The 14937-nt window shown below is 56.9% G+C and overlaps 1 protein-coding gene across 15 annotated transcripts; it reads left to right on the forward strand.

Annotated features, from left to right (window-relative positions):
• On the forward strand, window positions 1-14689 carry UNC45A (unc-45 myosin chaperone A). 15 transcript variants are annotated; one of them, XM_086364496.1, is made up of 20 exons: window positions 1-91; window positions 281-442; window positions 629-665; window positions 870-1123; window positions 3058-3150; window positions 3636-3803; window positions 4945-5113; window positions 5371-5541; window positions 6604-6775; window positions 8041-8341; window positions 9543-9637; window positions 9875-10016; window positions 10391-10531; window positions 11020-11147; window positions 11338-11404; window positions 11817-11930; window positions 12131-12246; window positions 13542-13659; window positions 13764-13919; window positions 14075-14689. In XM_086364496.1, exons 5-20 carry the CDS (start codon window positions 3067-3069, stop codon window positions 14330-14332), a joined length of 2400 nt encoding a protein of 799 aa, XP_086220622.1. In that variant the 5' UTR covers window positions 1-91; window positions 281-442; window positions 629-665; window positions 870-1123; window positions 3058-3066; the 3' UTR covers window positions 14333-14689. The 15 variants fall into 15 exon arrangements, with proteins under 15 accessions (XP_086220622.1, XP_086220621.1, XP_086220614.1 ...); XM_086364495.1 differs by having other exon boundaries at window positions 13764-13824; XM_086364488.1 differs by having other exon boundaries at window positions 948-1123.
• Window positions 14690-14937: the final 248 nt, after the last annotated feature.

The raw sequence follows: 14937 nt of genomic DNA on the forward strand, positions 1-14937 counted from the left end.
AGAGACTGCGCCTGCGCGCGCCCGGGACGTCTGTGGCGCGATGACTGTGAGTGGTCCAGGGAACCCCGAGCCCCAGTCGGTCGGCCCCGGGGTGCGTACCCATTTACCCATCCCCCTGGGCTATCTCCACTTCTCACCTGCTCGGGCGATTGCCGGGCCGCCTCCTCCCTCTCAGCTTGGCCCTCCATGGGACTCGCCCACGACCCTCAGCGTCCTCTCCCAGTAGCTCCGCGACTCACCCTGAGCCCACCTGCGACGTTTCCACGCGTTCCCTCCACAGGCTAGCTCAGTGGAACAGCTGCGGAAGGATGGCAACGAGCTGTTCAAATGCGGGGACTACGAAGGTGCCTTGACGGCCTACACGCAAGCCCTGGGTCTGGGCGCAACGCCCCAGGACCAGGCCATTCTGCATCGGAACCGGGCGGCCTGCCACCTCAAGCTGGTGAGGGAGCCGGCTGCTCTTCCCCTCGCCTGCCCGGGCCTCTTTTGCCCACCCCGCCGGTGCTCGGGCCCCCACACTTGTCACATGGCCTTTGGGCCTTTAGGTGACTCGAGAACAACCCTGTTGCCCAGTTTTGCCCGAAAAAGGAGATGACCAGCAACTTAAGCCCTGTTCTTTCTGTTTCAGGAAGATTACGAGAAAGCAGAAACAGAGGCAACCAAAGGTAGGGGAATGAGGGCACTTGGGTGGAGCCGTGGGGCTTCTGGGGTGGGCAACCCTCACTTTTTCCTTTTCCTTTCACTCCTAAAACACATCTGCCTCCTTTTTTCTCTTCCACTTCCCTGGGCATCTCCTTTTCTGCAGCTACTCTGACCTTTTCTGAGGCTGAAATACTGAGCCCCACATCCGTACCCCCACCTTCCTCTAGCCCTCGAAATCTTTCCCTACTGCTCTTGCTGGAGATGGTGGCCTCTCGGGTGCTGACAGAGCTCCTGTTTGTGCTCAGCCATCGAAAAGGACGGCGGGGACATCAAAGCACTTTACCGAAGGAGCCAAGCCCTAGAGAAACTGGGCCGCCTCGACCAGGCCGTCCTTGATCTGCAGAGATGTGTGAGCCTGGAGCCCAAGAACAAAGTTTTCCAGGAGGCCCTGCGGAACATCGCGGGCCAGATTCAGGAGAAGGTATGTGAGTAACTGGGAGAGCGAGGCATTGACCAGTGGTAGAGGGGCACTGGAAAGTGGATCTGGAGCAAAGGTATAATCACATATCTCTGAAGAGGGGATACTGATGGCAAATGACCTTATAGAAGGATGCACAACCTTGTCAGTGGTTGCGAAAAAGCACATTGAAAGAACAGCAAGGTGCTATTCTTTTCAGTGATCTGTTTGGCAAACATTTTTTAACGTTAAAAAAAAAAAGTATGTTTATTTTTGGCTGCTTTGGGTTTTAGTTGCCGCACGCAGGATCTTTGATGCATTGTATGGGCTTCTCTCTATTGGTGCGTGGACTCCAGAGTGGGCGGGCTCAGTAGTTGTTCGTGGGCTTAATTGCCACTCTGCATGTGAGATCATAGTCCCCTGACTAGGGATCAAATCCATGTCCCCTGCATTGGAAGGCAGATTCTTAACCACTCGCCACTGGGGAAGCCCTGTGTGGCAGACATTTTAAAGTTCGTACACATTGCTAGAACGAGGGAGACAGTTATAGGGTGAGGTTGGGGGGATCGTGGGCTTTTTCATGACTGCTTCCAGCTCCTTTGGGAGTCCTTTAGTACATCTGTCAAATTTGAGCATATACTGTGATTCAGTATGTTTTCTTTTTGCTGTCTTCCCTAGAGAAGCCTCGTCCATGTATGCAAGCAGGTGTGTGTATGTTTGTTTCAGCCTCGTTCGTCGTAATGAAAAATTGGAACTTGCCAAAATGCCCAGCAATAGGGGAACGGCTAAACAGATTGAGTCACATCCTTATTACAGATACCTACATGTAGTTATTGAGAATAGGCAGGTGGTCATGCAAGGACGTGGAAAGCGGACAGTGTGATATCATCTATGTTAAAACAATCCCCCGTATGTGCACCCAAAATAGTACCATGTTTTTTTCCATGGGTACACTTGGGTATGTCATTACAAAGGAAAATCTTTTAAAAGAGAGACATCACAGTGATAACAGTGTGACTGCTAGGGAGAGGAACGGGCTTGCAGGGGCTTTTCAAAAGAGATTTTGCTTCACCTGTTCATTTTTTAAAATAAAGAGACGATGTTTGTATGATTCACATATTTAAAAATTGAGAAGAGAATCTAAAGAGCATCATTAACTATTTTCAAGTTGGAATTAGCCTGACAATTAGGTGTTAATATGCTGACCCAGTGGAAGCAAGTAATATGACGGCAGACACCTTATCAAAAGATTGAGACCTGGGGAAGCAAATTATTTTCCTCTCAGCGTCAGCTCTGTTTGATCTGCAGGGGCTGCCTGGAGCTCTGTGTTGAGAAGGATTAGGAAGCAGGTTGCCTGGGCCTAGGAGGGGACGGATCGGTGGTGTCTGCCATGGATGCAGGAGGGGCAGTGGGACACACGGGTTAGGCATGTGCGCTATCCACGCCCAGAACCCCGGGGAAGGAAAAGGCCTAGGATGAGGTTGGTCATCAGGTTATTTTAAAAATCCATCAAAAAGAGAATCCTTGACCTAAACAGAGTATCAGCAACTTCATCATGACTTGCTGGCTCCTTTGCAGGAGGTATAAATGCCGATTCAGTGCCATGGGCTGTGCACCCAGACTGCCACACAATGCATGGCCCCCTGGGAGTGGGTTTTCTTGTGGCTAACAGGACGCCACCCTTCTGAATGGCACTGCCTTCAGCATCGGCACCACTCCCTGCTGCCTAAGGAGGAAACAGCTCAGAGAAGGAAATAGCCCAGGGAAGTTTGGGAGAGGCTGCCAGGCGAGTCTCTTCCTGCCCAAGGTAGCTGGGTGCGAGACCTGGGCCCAGACATCCATGCTGTGCCCTCTGGAGTCAGGAGCCAGGCCTGGGGAGGAGCTGGAGAGAACAAAGAGGAAATGAGTTGTCTGGGCCCAAGAGGCATTTGCTCCCATGCTTTGCTGGTTTGTCGTAGGTGAGATACATGTCCTCAACGGATGCCAAAGTGGAGCAGATGTTTCAGATACTATTGGATCCACAAGAAAAGGGCACCGAGAAAAAGCAAAAGGTAGAGATCTGGGCGAGTGGGGCGGAACTCCCCTAGTGCTGCCCAGCCCTCCCTGTGTGTGTGTGATGGCCAGGAGCCCCTGCTGGCCTGGTCTGCTGGCACGTCACTCCTTAGGTGGTGCCGCTGGGCTCCCAGAGCCTGAGTGGGTGCGCAGAGGGCCTGGGGCCTCAGTGTGGGCCACGGAGAGGGAGCCGGTGTCCCTGGAGCACCTACTGGTGCTCAGGTCTCATACCAAGAGCCAGGTGCACAGAGGCGTCTGAGTCACAGACTCTGCCTTTCAGGCTTTGCCAGGGACTTAAGACTCCATTTATGCTAACCATCAACTCCCAGAGCGAGCTCTTCCCTCTGCCTCCAGAGGGGGAAGCTGATGTTCAGAGTGGTGAAGTTCATGGCCAAGGCCCCCGAGCTCAGGGGCAGCAGTGAGGTTCAGGTGGTCTTTTCTCTCCATGCCGTGTTCCTGTCATGATGTGCTTCCTTTGACGCAGGCATCTCAGAACCTCGTGGTGCTGGCCCGGGAGGATGCTGGAGCCGAGAAGATCTTCCGGAGCAACGGGGTTCAGCTCTTGCAGCGCCTGCTGGACACGGGAGAGCCTGATCTGATGCTGGCAGCCCTGCGTACCCTAGTCGGCATTTGCTCTGAGCACCAGTCACGGGTAGGTGTGGCGGAGGGTCTAGCTACTGTCTCTGACAGTCTGTCTGTCCATCCACTCACGTGGGCTCTTAGTTCCCTGACCAGGGATTGAAGCTGTGCCCCCTGCATTGGAACCACAGAGTCTTAACCACTGGACCCCCAGGGAAGTCCCATAGCTCTCAACTTACAAGGCAAAGTATAAGGAGACACATAACAAGAGAGACAACATTAAAATGACAAAAAGACCAACATGATTTGGGACAAAGTGAGGCCAAGAAAGAGTGTAAGCAGCCCGGGGACACCCTGAGCACGTGTATCAGAAGGCTCACAAGTGTCGCCCTCGGCTCTTCTCAGAGGTGCCTGGTCACTGATGCCCTCCTTGTCCGTGTGGTAAAAGCACGCTGCTTGCAAAGAACAGGGCACCTGTCCTTCCCTCGCCACCAGGCTGGCATTTTGCTTGGACAGGGGTCCTCACAGTGTGTGACGTGGTGGGTCATGTGACCCACAGCGTCTTCACCATCGAGTCAGTGACCGGATATGCAGGGCAGGACCCTGAGATGGTTCTTCGTGGAGACTGTGGGTGTCCCACACACATGGTTCAGCCAGCACAGCCCTGTCCCAGGCTGGTGTCAGCAAGTCCCTGCTCTGGCTCTTGCCTGCACCAGCTGGACTCGGGGAACAAGGACTTGACCCTCAGTAGATTTTAGAGGAGCCCACAGTTCCTAGATCAGGGGTGGAAATGTGAAACATTCTGTGAAAACTAGTCAGGCCAAGATCGGGCTCTGTTTCTGGGTCTCCCAGAACTAAAACTGGTAAAAGCACGTGAATTCTGCCCACCTCCTGCAGCCTTCCTGGGATCCCTTTGGGATCTTAGTTTCCCGATCAGGGATTGAACCAATACCCCTTGCAGTGGATACTTGGAGTCTCAACCACTGGACCGCCAGGGAGGTCCCTGGAGTGTTTTCTTTAGGAAGCCCTCCCAACAAGAGAATCCGGGTGTCACCCAGGTCTCACCCTCAGGCAGACCCACTGTGCCTTCTCGGGGAGCTGCTCTTTCCACTCACGTTTTCTCCCCTCTGACCACCCTCTGCGACCCCCAGTTAGGAATCACTGAAGCTGCCCTTTGCCAACTGGAAGCTCTGTCCACCTCTCTCCCCCACCAGACAGTGGCCACCCTGAGCGTGCTGGGAACCCGGCGGGTGGTCTCCATGCTGGGCGTGGAAAACCAGGCCGTGTCCCTGGCTGCCTGCCACCTGCTGCAGGTTATGTTCGATGCCCTCAAGGAAGGTGTCAAGAAGGGCTTCCGCGGCAAAGAAGGCGCCATCATCGTGGGTGAGTTGGTGGAAGCCAGTCTGTGTCCTGTGGGTATTGATGTCTTTGGGGGGAGCAGCCAAGCTGGCTGCACCTGCAGTTTGTTCGGGAGAAAGGCTTGTTGACGGTATCTCACTCTAGGTTCTAAGGACCTGGGGCACCTCTGGGGTAGGCTAGAAACCAGCACCCAGCTGCAGGTCCCCTCACCCTACCAGGGAAGTTCAGAGTCAGACGGGGCTGGGCCACTGCAGAGCCAGTGAATGTCTTCCTGTTGCCAGATCCCGCCCGGGAGCTGAAGGTCCTCATCAGTAACCTCCTGGAGCTCCTGACGGAGGTGGGGGTCTCGGGCCAAGGCCGAGACAATGCCCTGACCCTCCTGATTAAAGTGGTGCCCCGGAAGTCTCCCAAGGACCCCAACAACAGCCTTACCCTCTGGGTTATCGACCAAGGTAGGTGACAGAGTTTGAAAAAGAGAAAGGTACTTCCCTGGCAGTCCCATGGTTAGGACTCTGCGCTTTTACTGCCGAGGGCCTGGGTTTAATCCGTGGTTGGGCAACAATGATCCCATGTGGATCCCACGTGGCACAGCATATACATAAGTAAATAAATAGAAATACAGATAGATAGGGCTTCCCTGGTGGCTCAGATGGTAAAGAATCCTCTTGCCGATGCAGGAGACATGGTTCAGTCTCTGGGTTGGGAAGATCCCCTGGAGAAGGGAATGGCAACCCACTCCAGTATTCTTGCCTGGAGAATCTCATGCACAGAGGAGCCTGGTGGGCTACAGTCCTTGGTCCTTAAGAGTTGGACACGACTGAGCAACTCACAGTTATTGGCCATATGCTTATAGGTAGGTAGGTAAATAGACCAAGCATATGTGTGGCATGCTGCTCGGATGGCTGGGCCTGCGCGACCCCAGGAGCGACTGCACCCACCACGTGTGTCTGCGCCGAAGCCACATGTGCCCCATGCTGGACGCTTCAGCCATGTGCGTGTGCACCCGCCCACACGTCGAGCAGGCCCGTGAGCAGGTTAACAGGGAGGCTGGGCCAGCTTTCTGTGTCAAGTTCTTTTCATTGCGTGTGTGTTACTTCTGTACACGGGGGGAAAATTCTTACAGTTTAATATAGAAGTTCACACTTCTCCTTTCCCTAAAGAAGTATAAGGAAAGGTTGGCAGAGTCCCAGTGTGAGCACGCCTGTTGGGTGCTCATCTTTTCTTGTTATCCCAATGATCCTATGAGGCATGAGGTTATTTTCCCTGCAGTTTTGCAGCTGTGAGGAACCTCCCAGCTCCAGAGCATCCAGCTCCACAGGCAGGGCCAGCCCACAGGCCTTAAGTTCTGAGGTCCTTTGCTGACCCCAGACCTGCCCTCCCGCAGGCAGCGGGTCCGCCAGCCCGATTCTGTGAGCCTGCCTGTACCCTGTGAGCTCGTGCGAGCCGAGACCTCTTCCCTTTGCCCATTGGGGTTGGAACTCGTGTTCTGCTGTCTGAATAGGGTGTCTTTTCAGGTCTGAAGAAGATCCTGGAGGTGGGGGGCTCTGTGCAGGACCCTCCTGGGGAGCTCACAGTGACGGCAAACAGCCGCATGAGTGCCTCCATTCTGCTCAGCAAGCTCTTCGATGACCTGAAGTGTGATGCCGAGAGGGAGAATTTCCACCGACTCTGTGAAAACTACATCAAGTAAGGGAGCCCTCCTGTAGCCAGGGCTCCCTCGAGAGCGCTGACTCTTTGGGGAGAAACAGCAGTGAAAGGTTTCCCATCAGAGAAACGGCCTTGGGGAGGACTTGTGAGAGTCAGAGCGGTCCCAAGGGTCACTTGTTGTTTCAGAGTCCCTCTGCAGGGACGTTCTTTCTTATTTATTTATACACTGCTTAGCGTATCAGATGGAGAAGGCAGTGGCACCCAAGTCCAGTACTCTTGCCTGGAAAATCCCATGGATGGAGGACCCTGGTAGGCTGCAGTCCATGGGGTCACTAAGAGTTGGACACGACTGAACAACTTCACTTTCACTTTTCACTTTCATGCATTGGAGAAGGAAATGGCAACCCACTCCAGTGTTCTTGCCTGGAGAATCCCAGGGACCGGGGAGCCTGGTGGGCTGCTGTCTATGGGGTCACACAGAGTTGGACACGACTGAAACAAGTTAGCAGCAGTAGCAGTAGCATATCAGATCTATTCACCGACCAGGGCTCAAACCCATTCCCCTTGCTTTGGAAGCACAGTCTTAATTACTGGACCGCCAGAGAAGTCCCCAAGGATATTCTTTCTTATGTCAGTTCTCCTCCAGTGCAGCTGGCTCATTGCTAAAGAATCTGCCGGCCAGTGCAAGAGATGAAAGAGACACAGGTTCAATCCCTGGGTCAGGCAGATCTCCTGGAATAGGGAATGGCAGCCCACTCCAGTATTCTTGTCTGGAGAATCCCATGCACAGAGGAGCCTGGCGGGCTAGGTCCATGGGGTCACAGAGAGTTGGACACGACTGAACACACACAAGCTCCCAAGCTGTCTAGGGCAGCTGGTGTCCTCTAGCACGTGGCGTGCACCGAGCACACGCTGTGTGTCCATCCTGACACACCGGTGCTGCTTCACAGTCCTCACCCTTAAGGGCTGACAGCTAGGAGCAGACTGATGGTGACAAGTTATGGAGTGAGTGGCCCAAGTTCGGACCTCAGTGACCACAGGGAAGGAGACAGGGTGGCGTGGGTGATAGCCACCTGCGTTAGATGGCAGGTCATTGGGGGTGGGGATGGGGCTCAAATGAAAGCCTGGATGAAGAACCCCGGTGGCTGCCGTCCAGAGGGGTGGTGTCCTGGTCTTCCCGCTGGCAGCTTTTCTTGCTGTTGTTGCCCACATCCTGCAGATGCCTGGCCAGTGGAGGAGGCGGAGGGAAGGGCAGTCTCTTTGTGCTGGCTGTGATGCAACAGCTGCCGCCCTGTGCCCCGCAGGAGCTGGTTTGAGGGCCACGGGCTGGCCGGGAAGCTGCGGGCCATCCAGACAGTGTCCTGCCTCCTGCAGGGCCCATGTGACGCCGGCAACCGGGCCCTGGAGCTGAATGGCGTCATGGAGAGTGTGATCGCCCTGTGCGCCTCGGAGCAGGAGGAGGAGCAGCTGGTGGCCGTGGAGACCCTGATCCACGCAGCCGGCAAGGCCAAGCGGGCCTCATTCATCACAGCCAACGGCGTCTCACTGCTGAAAGATCTGTACAAGCGCAGCGAGAAGGACAGCATCCGCATCCGGGCACTGGTGGTGAGACGGGCAGGCCTGGGCTGAGCCAGCAGGCAGCCAGGCAGGGAGCCCTGGCTGGCCCGTGTCTCACAGTACAGCCTCAGCACATGCTTGGTGAAAATGGGGGATGTGCAGGGCCTTGTCAAAGGGCCTCCCTGATCACTCACAACAGTAAAAAAATCTGCCTGCAATGTGGGAGATCTGGGTTCCACCCCTGGGTTGAGAAAGTCCCATGGAGAAGGGAATGGCAACCCACTCCAGTATTCTTGCTTGGAGAATCCCATGGACAGAGGAGCCTGGTGGGCTACAGTCCATGGAGTTGCAGAGTTGGACACAACTGAGCAATTTTCACTTTCAGGGCCTTGTCAAGGCCAGAGCAGGGCCCTGGCTTCTCCTGGGGAGGAGGAGGAGGTGAGGCTTGGACAGAGAGGACCTCTAAGAATGCAGGGCAGCCCGGGCTGCCCACTGTGGGCGGTGGGAGCGGCTCTAGGAGGAGTTTGGAGGACACTCTAGGCCAGGCAGGTCCAGGGTCTGTGTGAACAGGCTGGGCTGCCAGGCAGCCCCCAGAGCTGGTGGTCTAGGGAACACCTGACCCCTGTGTGCCTGTTGCAGCCCTGCCCCTGGAGGAAGCCGGTCCTCCTCTTTGGGGCACCTTGTCCTGGGTTTCTCCCTCCCATGGGGGTCCTGGCCTTGGCTGAGGCACCTGTCTTCTCCCCACACGTATCTTAGCTCTGCCCGTCAAGAGCTTCCTTGGTGTGAGGTGGGAAGGAATAGAGCAAGTCCCGTGCACATCGGCGGGGGTGGGGCCCGGGCCAGCATGTGGTCAGCATGTCAGTCTCTCCCAGATGCTCTCACGTGGCCACCCTAGCAGCTGGTTCTGTGGGCTTCCCAGGTGGCACTAGTGGTGAAGAATCCGCCTGCCAGTGCAAGAGACCTAAGATACGTGGGTTCAGTCCCTGGGCTGGGAGGATCCCCTGGAGGAGGGCGTGGCAACCAACTCCAATATTCTTGCTTGGAGAGTCCCATGGACAGAGGAGCCTGGCAGGTTGCAGTCCATAGGGTCGCAGAGGGTCAGACACGACTGAAGCGACAGCACAGCACAGTCCAGCTGGTAGCCTGGTGGGGGTGTGCCTGGCCTCCAGGGAGCCTGGCAGAGCGCTGAGGGGAGCCCTGCCCTGCCTCCGTCCCTTGGCCAACAGCTGGTTCTCAACCTCTCTTGCAGGGGCTCTGTAAGCTCGGCTCGGCCGGAGGGACTGACTTTAGCATGAAGCAGTTTGCCGAAGGCTCCACTCTCAAGCTGGCCAAGCAGTGTCGAAAGTGAGTGATTTAGCATGGCCGTGGCTCCGTGCCTCCTGGCCAGACCTCAAGAGAAGAGGGGAATCCTCACTGCCCTGTCCTCCCCAGGCAGACCCTCCATGTGAACTGCTTCCATATGTGGTGGGGATGCCCCAACCACTGGCTTTTCCTCCCTGGGTCCTGGGGTGCCCCTCCTACCACTCCCCCCGCCACCCCCCTGCCCGTTCTGGTAGTCATCAGTGCCCTGCACGCCCCCAGGTGGCTGTGCAATGACCAGATGGACGTGGGCACGCGGCGCTGGGCAGTGGAGGGCCTGGCCTACCTCACCTTCGATGCTGATGTGAAGGAAGAGTTTGTGGAGGATGCAGCTGCTCTGAAGGCTCTGTTCCAGCTCAGCAAGGTAGCCCCTGGGTTCCTGCAGTCGTCCAGGGATGCTGACTAGGATTAGAGCCCAAAGGGCTTTCTTGGCAGGTGTGGCCAGCGGCGTTTGTGACAGGGGGCTGGTAGCCCGAGTGACTGCCCTGTGTGGCCTGGGTCTTCTGACCTGCACCAGTGGTTCAGCAAGGGTGCTCTCTTAGGAGGAGTCGGGGAGGTCAAGTGCATGAGCTCCCAAAGTCAGGGCCACCCTGGGGCCGGGGAGGTGCCCGGATTCATCCTGGTGCCCAGGGGGCCCAGCCGAGGGTAGAACTGGGAGCCTGGGCAGCGCTGACCCCGGTCCTGCTCTGCCCCTGGGCTGGCCGCTGACGGCCCGTCTGCCCCCCGCCCCCCCGGCAGTCCGAGGAGAGGTCGGTGCTCTTCGCGGTGGCCTCGGCGCTGGTGAATTGCACCAACAGCTATGACTACGAGGAGCCGGACCCCAAGATGGTGGAGCTGGCCAAGTATGCCAAGCAGCACGTGCCCGAGCAGCACCCCAAGGTGAGGGGGCCCCAGCGTCATGGGGGCCCGTTGACCTGAGGCATCCACAGCAGATGCACTTCTGTTTAAGCGGGTTTCTTTCTCTTTTAATCTTTTTTTAACTTAATTTATGTATTTATGTTTGTCAGCACTGGGTCTTTGTCGCTGCCCGGGCTTTTCTCTAGCTGCGGTGAGCAGGGGCTACTCTCGAGTTGCCGTGTGTAGGCTTCTCGCTGCGGTGGCTTCTCTTATTGCAGAGCACCGGCTCCAGAGCTCAGGCTCGGTAGTTGCGGCGCACGGGCTTAGTTTCCTGCAGCATGTGGGATCTTCCCAGACCAGGGATTGAACCTGTGTCCCTTGCATCGGCAGGTGGCTTCTTAACCACCAGACCGCCAGGGAAGTCCTCTTTCCCTTTGTTGTCATGCCCATCAACATGTGTCGTGAGAAGGGTTCCCCTTTCCCCTGCCTGATCGGCTGAGGTCCCTCTGATCAGCTGCCTCCTTCCCCAGGACAAGCCGAGTTTCGTGCGGGCTCGGGTGAAGAAGCTGCTGGCGGCCGGCGTGGTGTCGGCCATGACGTGCATGGTGAAGACCGAGAGCCCTGTGCTGACCAGTTCCTGCAGGGAGCTGCTCTCCAGGTGAGCCTGCCCCCTGCCCGTCAGCCTCCCCGCTGCTGATGAAACTACAGAGGGAGCCTTCGCTGGTGCAGTGGGCTCCTGGAGCCAGAGGGGCCACCCACCTGGCAGTCCGCCTTTGCTGCTCCCGGGAGTGGAAGGTCTGCCCGCCAGAGCCGCGGCCCGCCCGCCCAGCCCGGCACTCTCCCCGCAGGGTCTTCCTGGCTTTGGTGGAAGAGGTCGAGGACCGTGGCACTGTGGTTGCTCAGGGAGGGGGCAAGGTAAGCTGGCTCAGACTCCTTCAGGATGGGCCGTAAAACATGACTCAGTGGCTGCCACAGCAGAGCTCGGTGTTGGATGGGGACAGAGAAGTGTCATTAGCAGCCAGCAGGAATGTCTTCCTGACGCGTGAGTGATGCTGAAGGGCCCTGGACTTTGTGCCTACAAGGCTCTGAGGGCTCCTGTGTCATTGACCTTCATGGCCCCGTGCCTGGCACAGTCCATGTCTAGCCCTTAATAAGCGTTTCCAGAAGCGTCTGGGTAGCTTGCTGGGAGGCCTAGGAAGTGAGAGGGTGTGTGTGGGCGTGTGGTCAAGCCCCAGGAGAGAGACGGGAGAGGCGAGGGCTGCACAGTCAGGGCCTCGGGCCTCACGGTCCTGGCTGCACCCTGGGTGCTGATGGGCCCGTCCCACAGGCTCTGCTCCCACTGGCTCTGGAAGGCACCGACGTGGGGCAGACGAAAGCAGCCCAGGCTCTCGCCAAGCTCACCATCACCTCCAACCCAGAGATGACCTTTCCGGGCGAGCGGGTGCGTGTCTTCCTGCCCCAGCCCCGGCCTGTCCTCCAGCCCCTCAGTGGGCCCTCCTGGCCTTTGAGTCGGGCTGTGGCTCCTCCGCGGGGCCTTGGGGGGGGTGTGGGCGACCTCTCGGGGACTGGACTCCCATTTGCAGGGCCGGTGGGGTCGGGAGAGCTGGGGCAGGTAGCCCTGATGCATGGGTGCATATGCAGATCTACGAGGTGGTCCGGCCCCTCGTCTCCCTGTTGCACCTCAACTGCTCCGGCCTGCAGAACTTCGAGGCGCTCATGGCTCTAACGAACCTGGCGGGGATCAGCGAGAGGCTCCGGTGAGGTCCACGGGGATGCGGGACCTGGGCAGGGCACCGTGGTTTAGACCATTTACAGTTTTTTTTTTGTTATTGTTATTCATTTACTTACTTTGTTTTTGGCTGTACTGGGCGTAGTTGCTGCACACTGGCTTTCTGTAGTTGCGGTCAGTGGGGCCACTCCTCATTGCGGTGCACAGGCCTCTCTTTGTGTTAGCTTCTCTTGTAGCAGAGCACAGGCCCTAGGGGCCCTGGCACAGGCTTCAGTAGTTGTGGCACGTGGGCTTATAGTTGCTTCTCGGCACATGGGATCTTCCCGGACCAGGGATCGAACCCATGTCCCCAGCATGGCAGGCAGATTCTTATCCACTGGACCACCAGGGAAGTCCAGCACTTTAGTTTGGAGAGTACTCCTCAGCTACTTATTTTCCAGACAGGCCGAGAGGCATGACTTGTACAGTGTTCTGCGAGAGGGCAAGGACCTAGGCCGTAAGAGTGCAGGCCCTGGCGTCAGACCAGCTGGGTTCAAATCTTGGCTTTACTGGTTGTTAGTGTGTAACCTCTCAAGTAACTTAACCCCCCTGTGCCTTAGTTTCCCCCTCTGTGAAATGGAATGGTTATATACCTATCTCATGGAGTAGCAGTGGGGAGGATTAAATGAGAAAATACAGGTAAAAGCATTGACTACCTAGATGCCTGATTCCCAGCAGTGTGTCCAAGCAATACGTATTAGCCACGTCACTAATGGTGAGACTATTCAGTCTCAGTCTCCTCTTCTGCAAAATAGTGGTGATAATCACACGAGCACCTTTACCATAGGACTGTGGTGAGGATTTTTTAAAAAATATTTATTATTTGGCTGCGCCAGGTCGTAGTTGCAACATGCAGGATCTTAAGTTGTGGCATAGGAGATCTAGTTCCCTGACCAGGGATGGAGCCTGGACCTCCTGCATTGGGAGCATGGAGTCTTAGCCACTGGACTGCCAGGGAAGTCCCTGCGGTGAGGATTAAGTAAGATCGTCCAAGTGCTGGGTCAGGGTGAGTGCTCAAACGTTAGATGTTAGCATCGCCATCATCACCCCCAGGTCTCCTAACTCCTAGTTGAGAGCATTTTTCCAAGGTCCCGCGTGCTGTCTCCTCGGCCAGGTTAGAAGACTGGAAACCACTGCCCGGTGGCTTCAAACCTGCGCAGGGCGGTCTCTGCATATTGCCCAGGGAGATCCTTGGCCCAAGTCTTGTTGTATGGGGAAGCGGGGCTGGGAGTGACGGATGCAAACGCTCTGGTGATGCTGACGCTTCCGCCCTTGGCCCCGCAGGCAGAAGATCCTGAAGGAGAAGGCCGTGCCCATGATCGAGGGCTACATGTTTGAGGAGCACGAGATGCTCCGCCGGGCGGCCACGGAGTGCATGTGTAACTTGGCCATGAGCAAGGAGGTGAGGGCTGGTCCAGGCGGTCACACCAGGCAGGCATGCAGGAGTACCTGGCCCGGCTGGGCTCTGCCCCATCTGACTTGGTCCCTCCCCGCTTCTGGCCACAGGTGCAGGACCTCTTTGAAGCCACGGGAAACGACCGGCTGAAGCTGCTGGTGCTGTACAGCGGTGAGGACGACGAGCTGCTGCGGCGGGCAGCCGCCGGGGGCCTGGCTATGCTCACCTCCATGCGGCCCTCGCTCTGCAGCCGCATCCCCCAAGTGGTCAGTGCCTCTTCTTGGTGGAGCCGGGGGAGGTGGGCCAGGAACCCCCAGCCTGCTGGTGGTCGGTTGGTGAAAGGCAGCCCCAGGGTGTGTGGGTAGTGTTCGCTGCCGGGGTTCCCTACTGCTCCGTGGTCACACTGCCCTGTTTCTGGCAGACCACACACTGGCTGGAGATCCTGCAGGCTCTGCTTCTGAGCCCCAGCCAGGAGTTGCAGCACCGGGGTGCTGTGGTGGTGCTGAACATGGTGGAGGCCTCGAGGGAGATCGCCAGCACCTTGATGGAGAGCGAGGTGCTGGAGATCCTGTCGGTGCTAGCCAAGGACGAGGAGACCCCGGTCACCAGGGCAGCCACAGCTTGTCTGGGGAAAGCTGTGGAATATGGGCTTATCAAACCCAGCCAGGACGGAAGATGAGGGCCTGCCTCAAGCACACGCTACCCACTGCAGCACAAGGAGCAAGGACAGACTGGCTGGTGGGGCTGGGACGCAAACGCCTGGCCTCTCCTCCCCGGCTGCCCTTTGATGTCCTCTGTTCTGAGTCAGGGAGCATGTTCACAGCCCTGCGCTCCCAGCACAGCCTCCGGGCGCACGCAGCAGGACACTTTTTCCTGCACTACTAAGACAGCTGGGAATGGGGACGGCTTGTCCTAATTCACCCTGTGGGTTCCTGGCATTGGGAAGGACACAGCAAGCAGCCTCACCAGCTACAAGCATCACCTGAACCTGCTAGCAGGACCACTTCTGATCCTCTAATAAAAGCTTGTGGAGGGATTTCATTGTTGTCCAGTGGTTAAGACTCTTGTGTTTTCAATGCAGGTTCGATCCCTGGTCAGAGAACTAAGGTCCCATGTGCCAGTGTGGCCCAAAAAATAAAAGTGCATGGAACTCAAGTATGTGCTCTGTCAGCGGGCAGGGATGGCTGGCAGTGGGCCAGAGTATGGAGCAGGAGCTGGGCATGATTGAGTAGTATGGGCAGCTTTACAGCAGCACAGCCACCTTTAGGGAAGGGATCAAATGGA

This window comes from Bos grunniens, chromosome 21 (genome assembly GCF_055505025.1).
Source record: "Bos grunniens cultivar Pamir isolate PY7600 chromosome 21, Bosgru_T2T1.0, whole genome shotgun sequence".
NCBI classification, from domain to species: domain Eukaryota; kingdom Metazoa; phylum Chordata; class Mammalia; order Artiodactyla; family Bovidae; genus Bos; species Bos grunniens.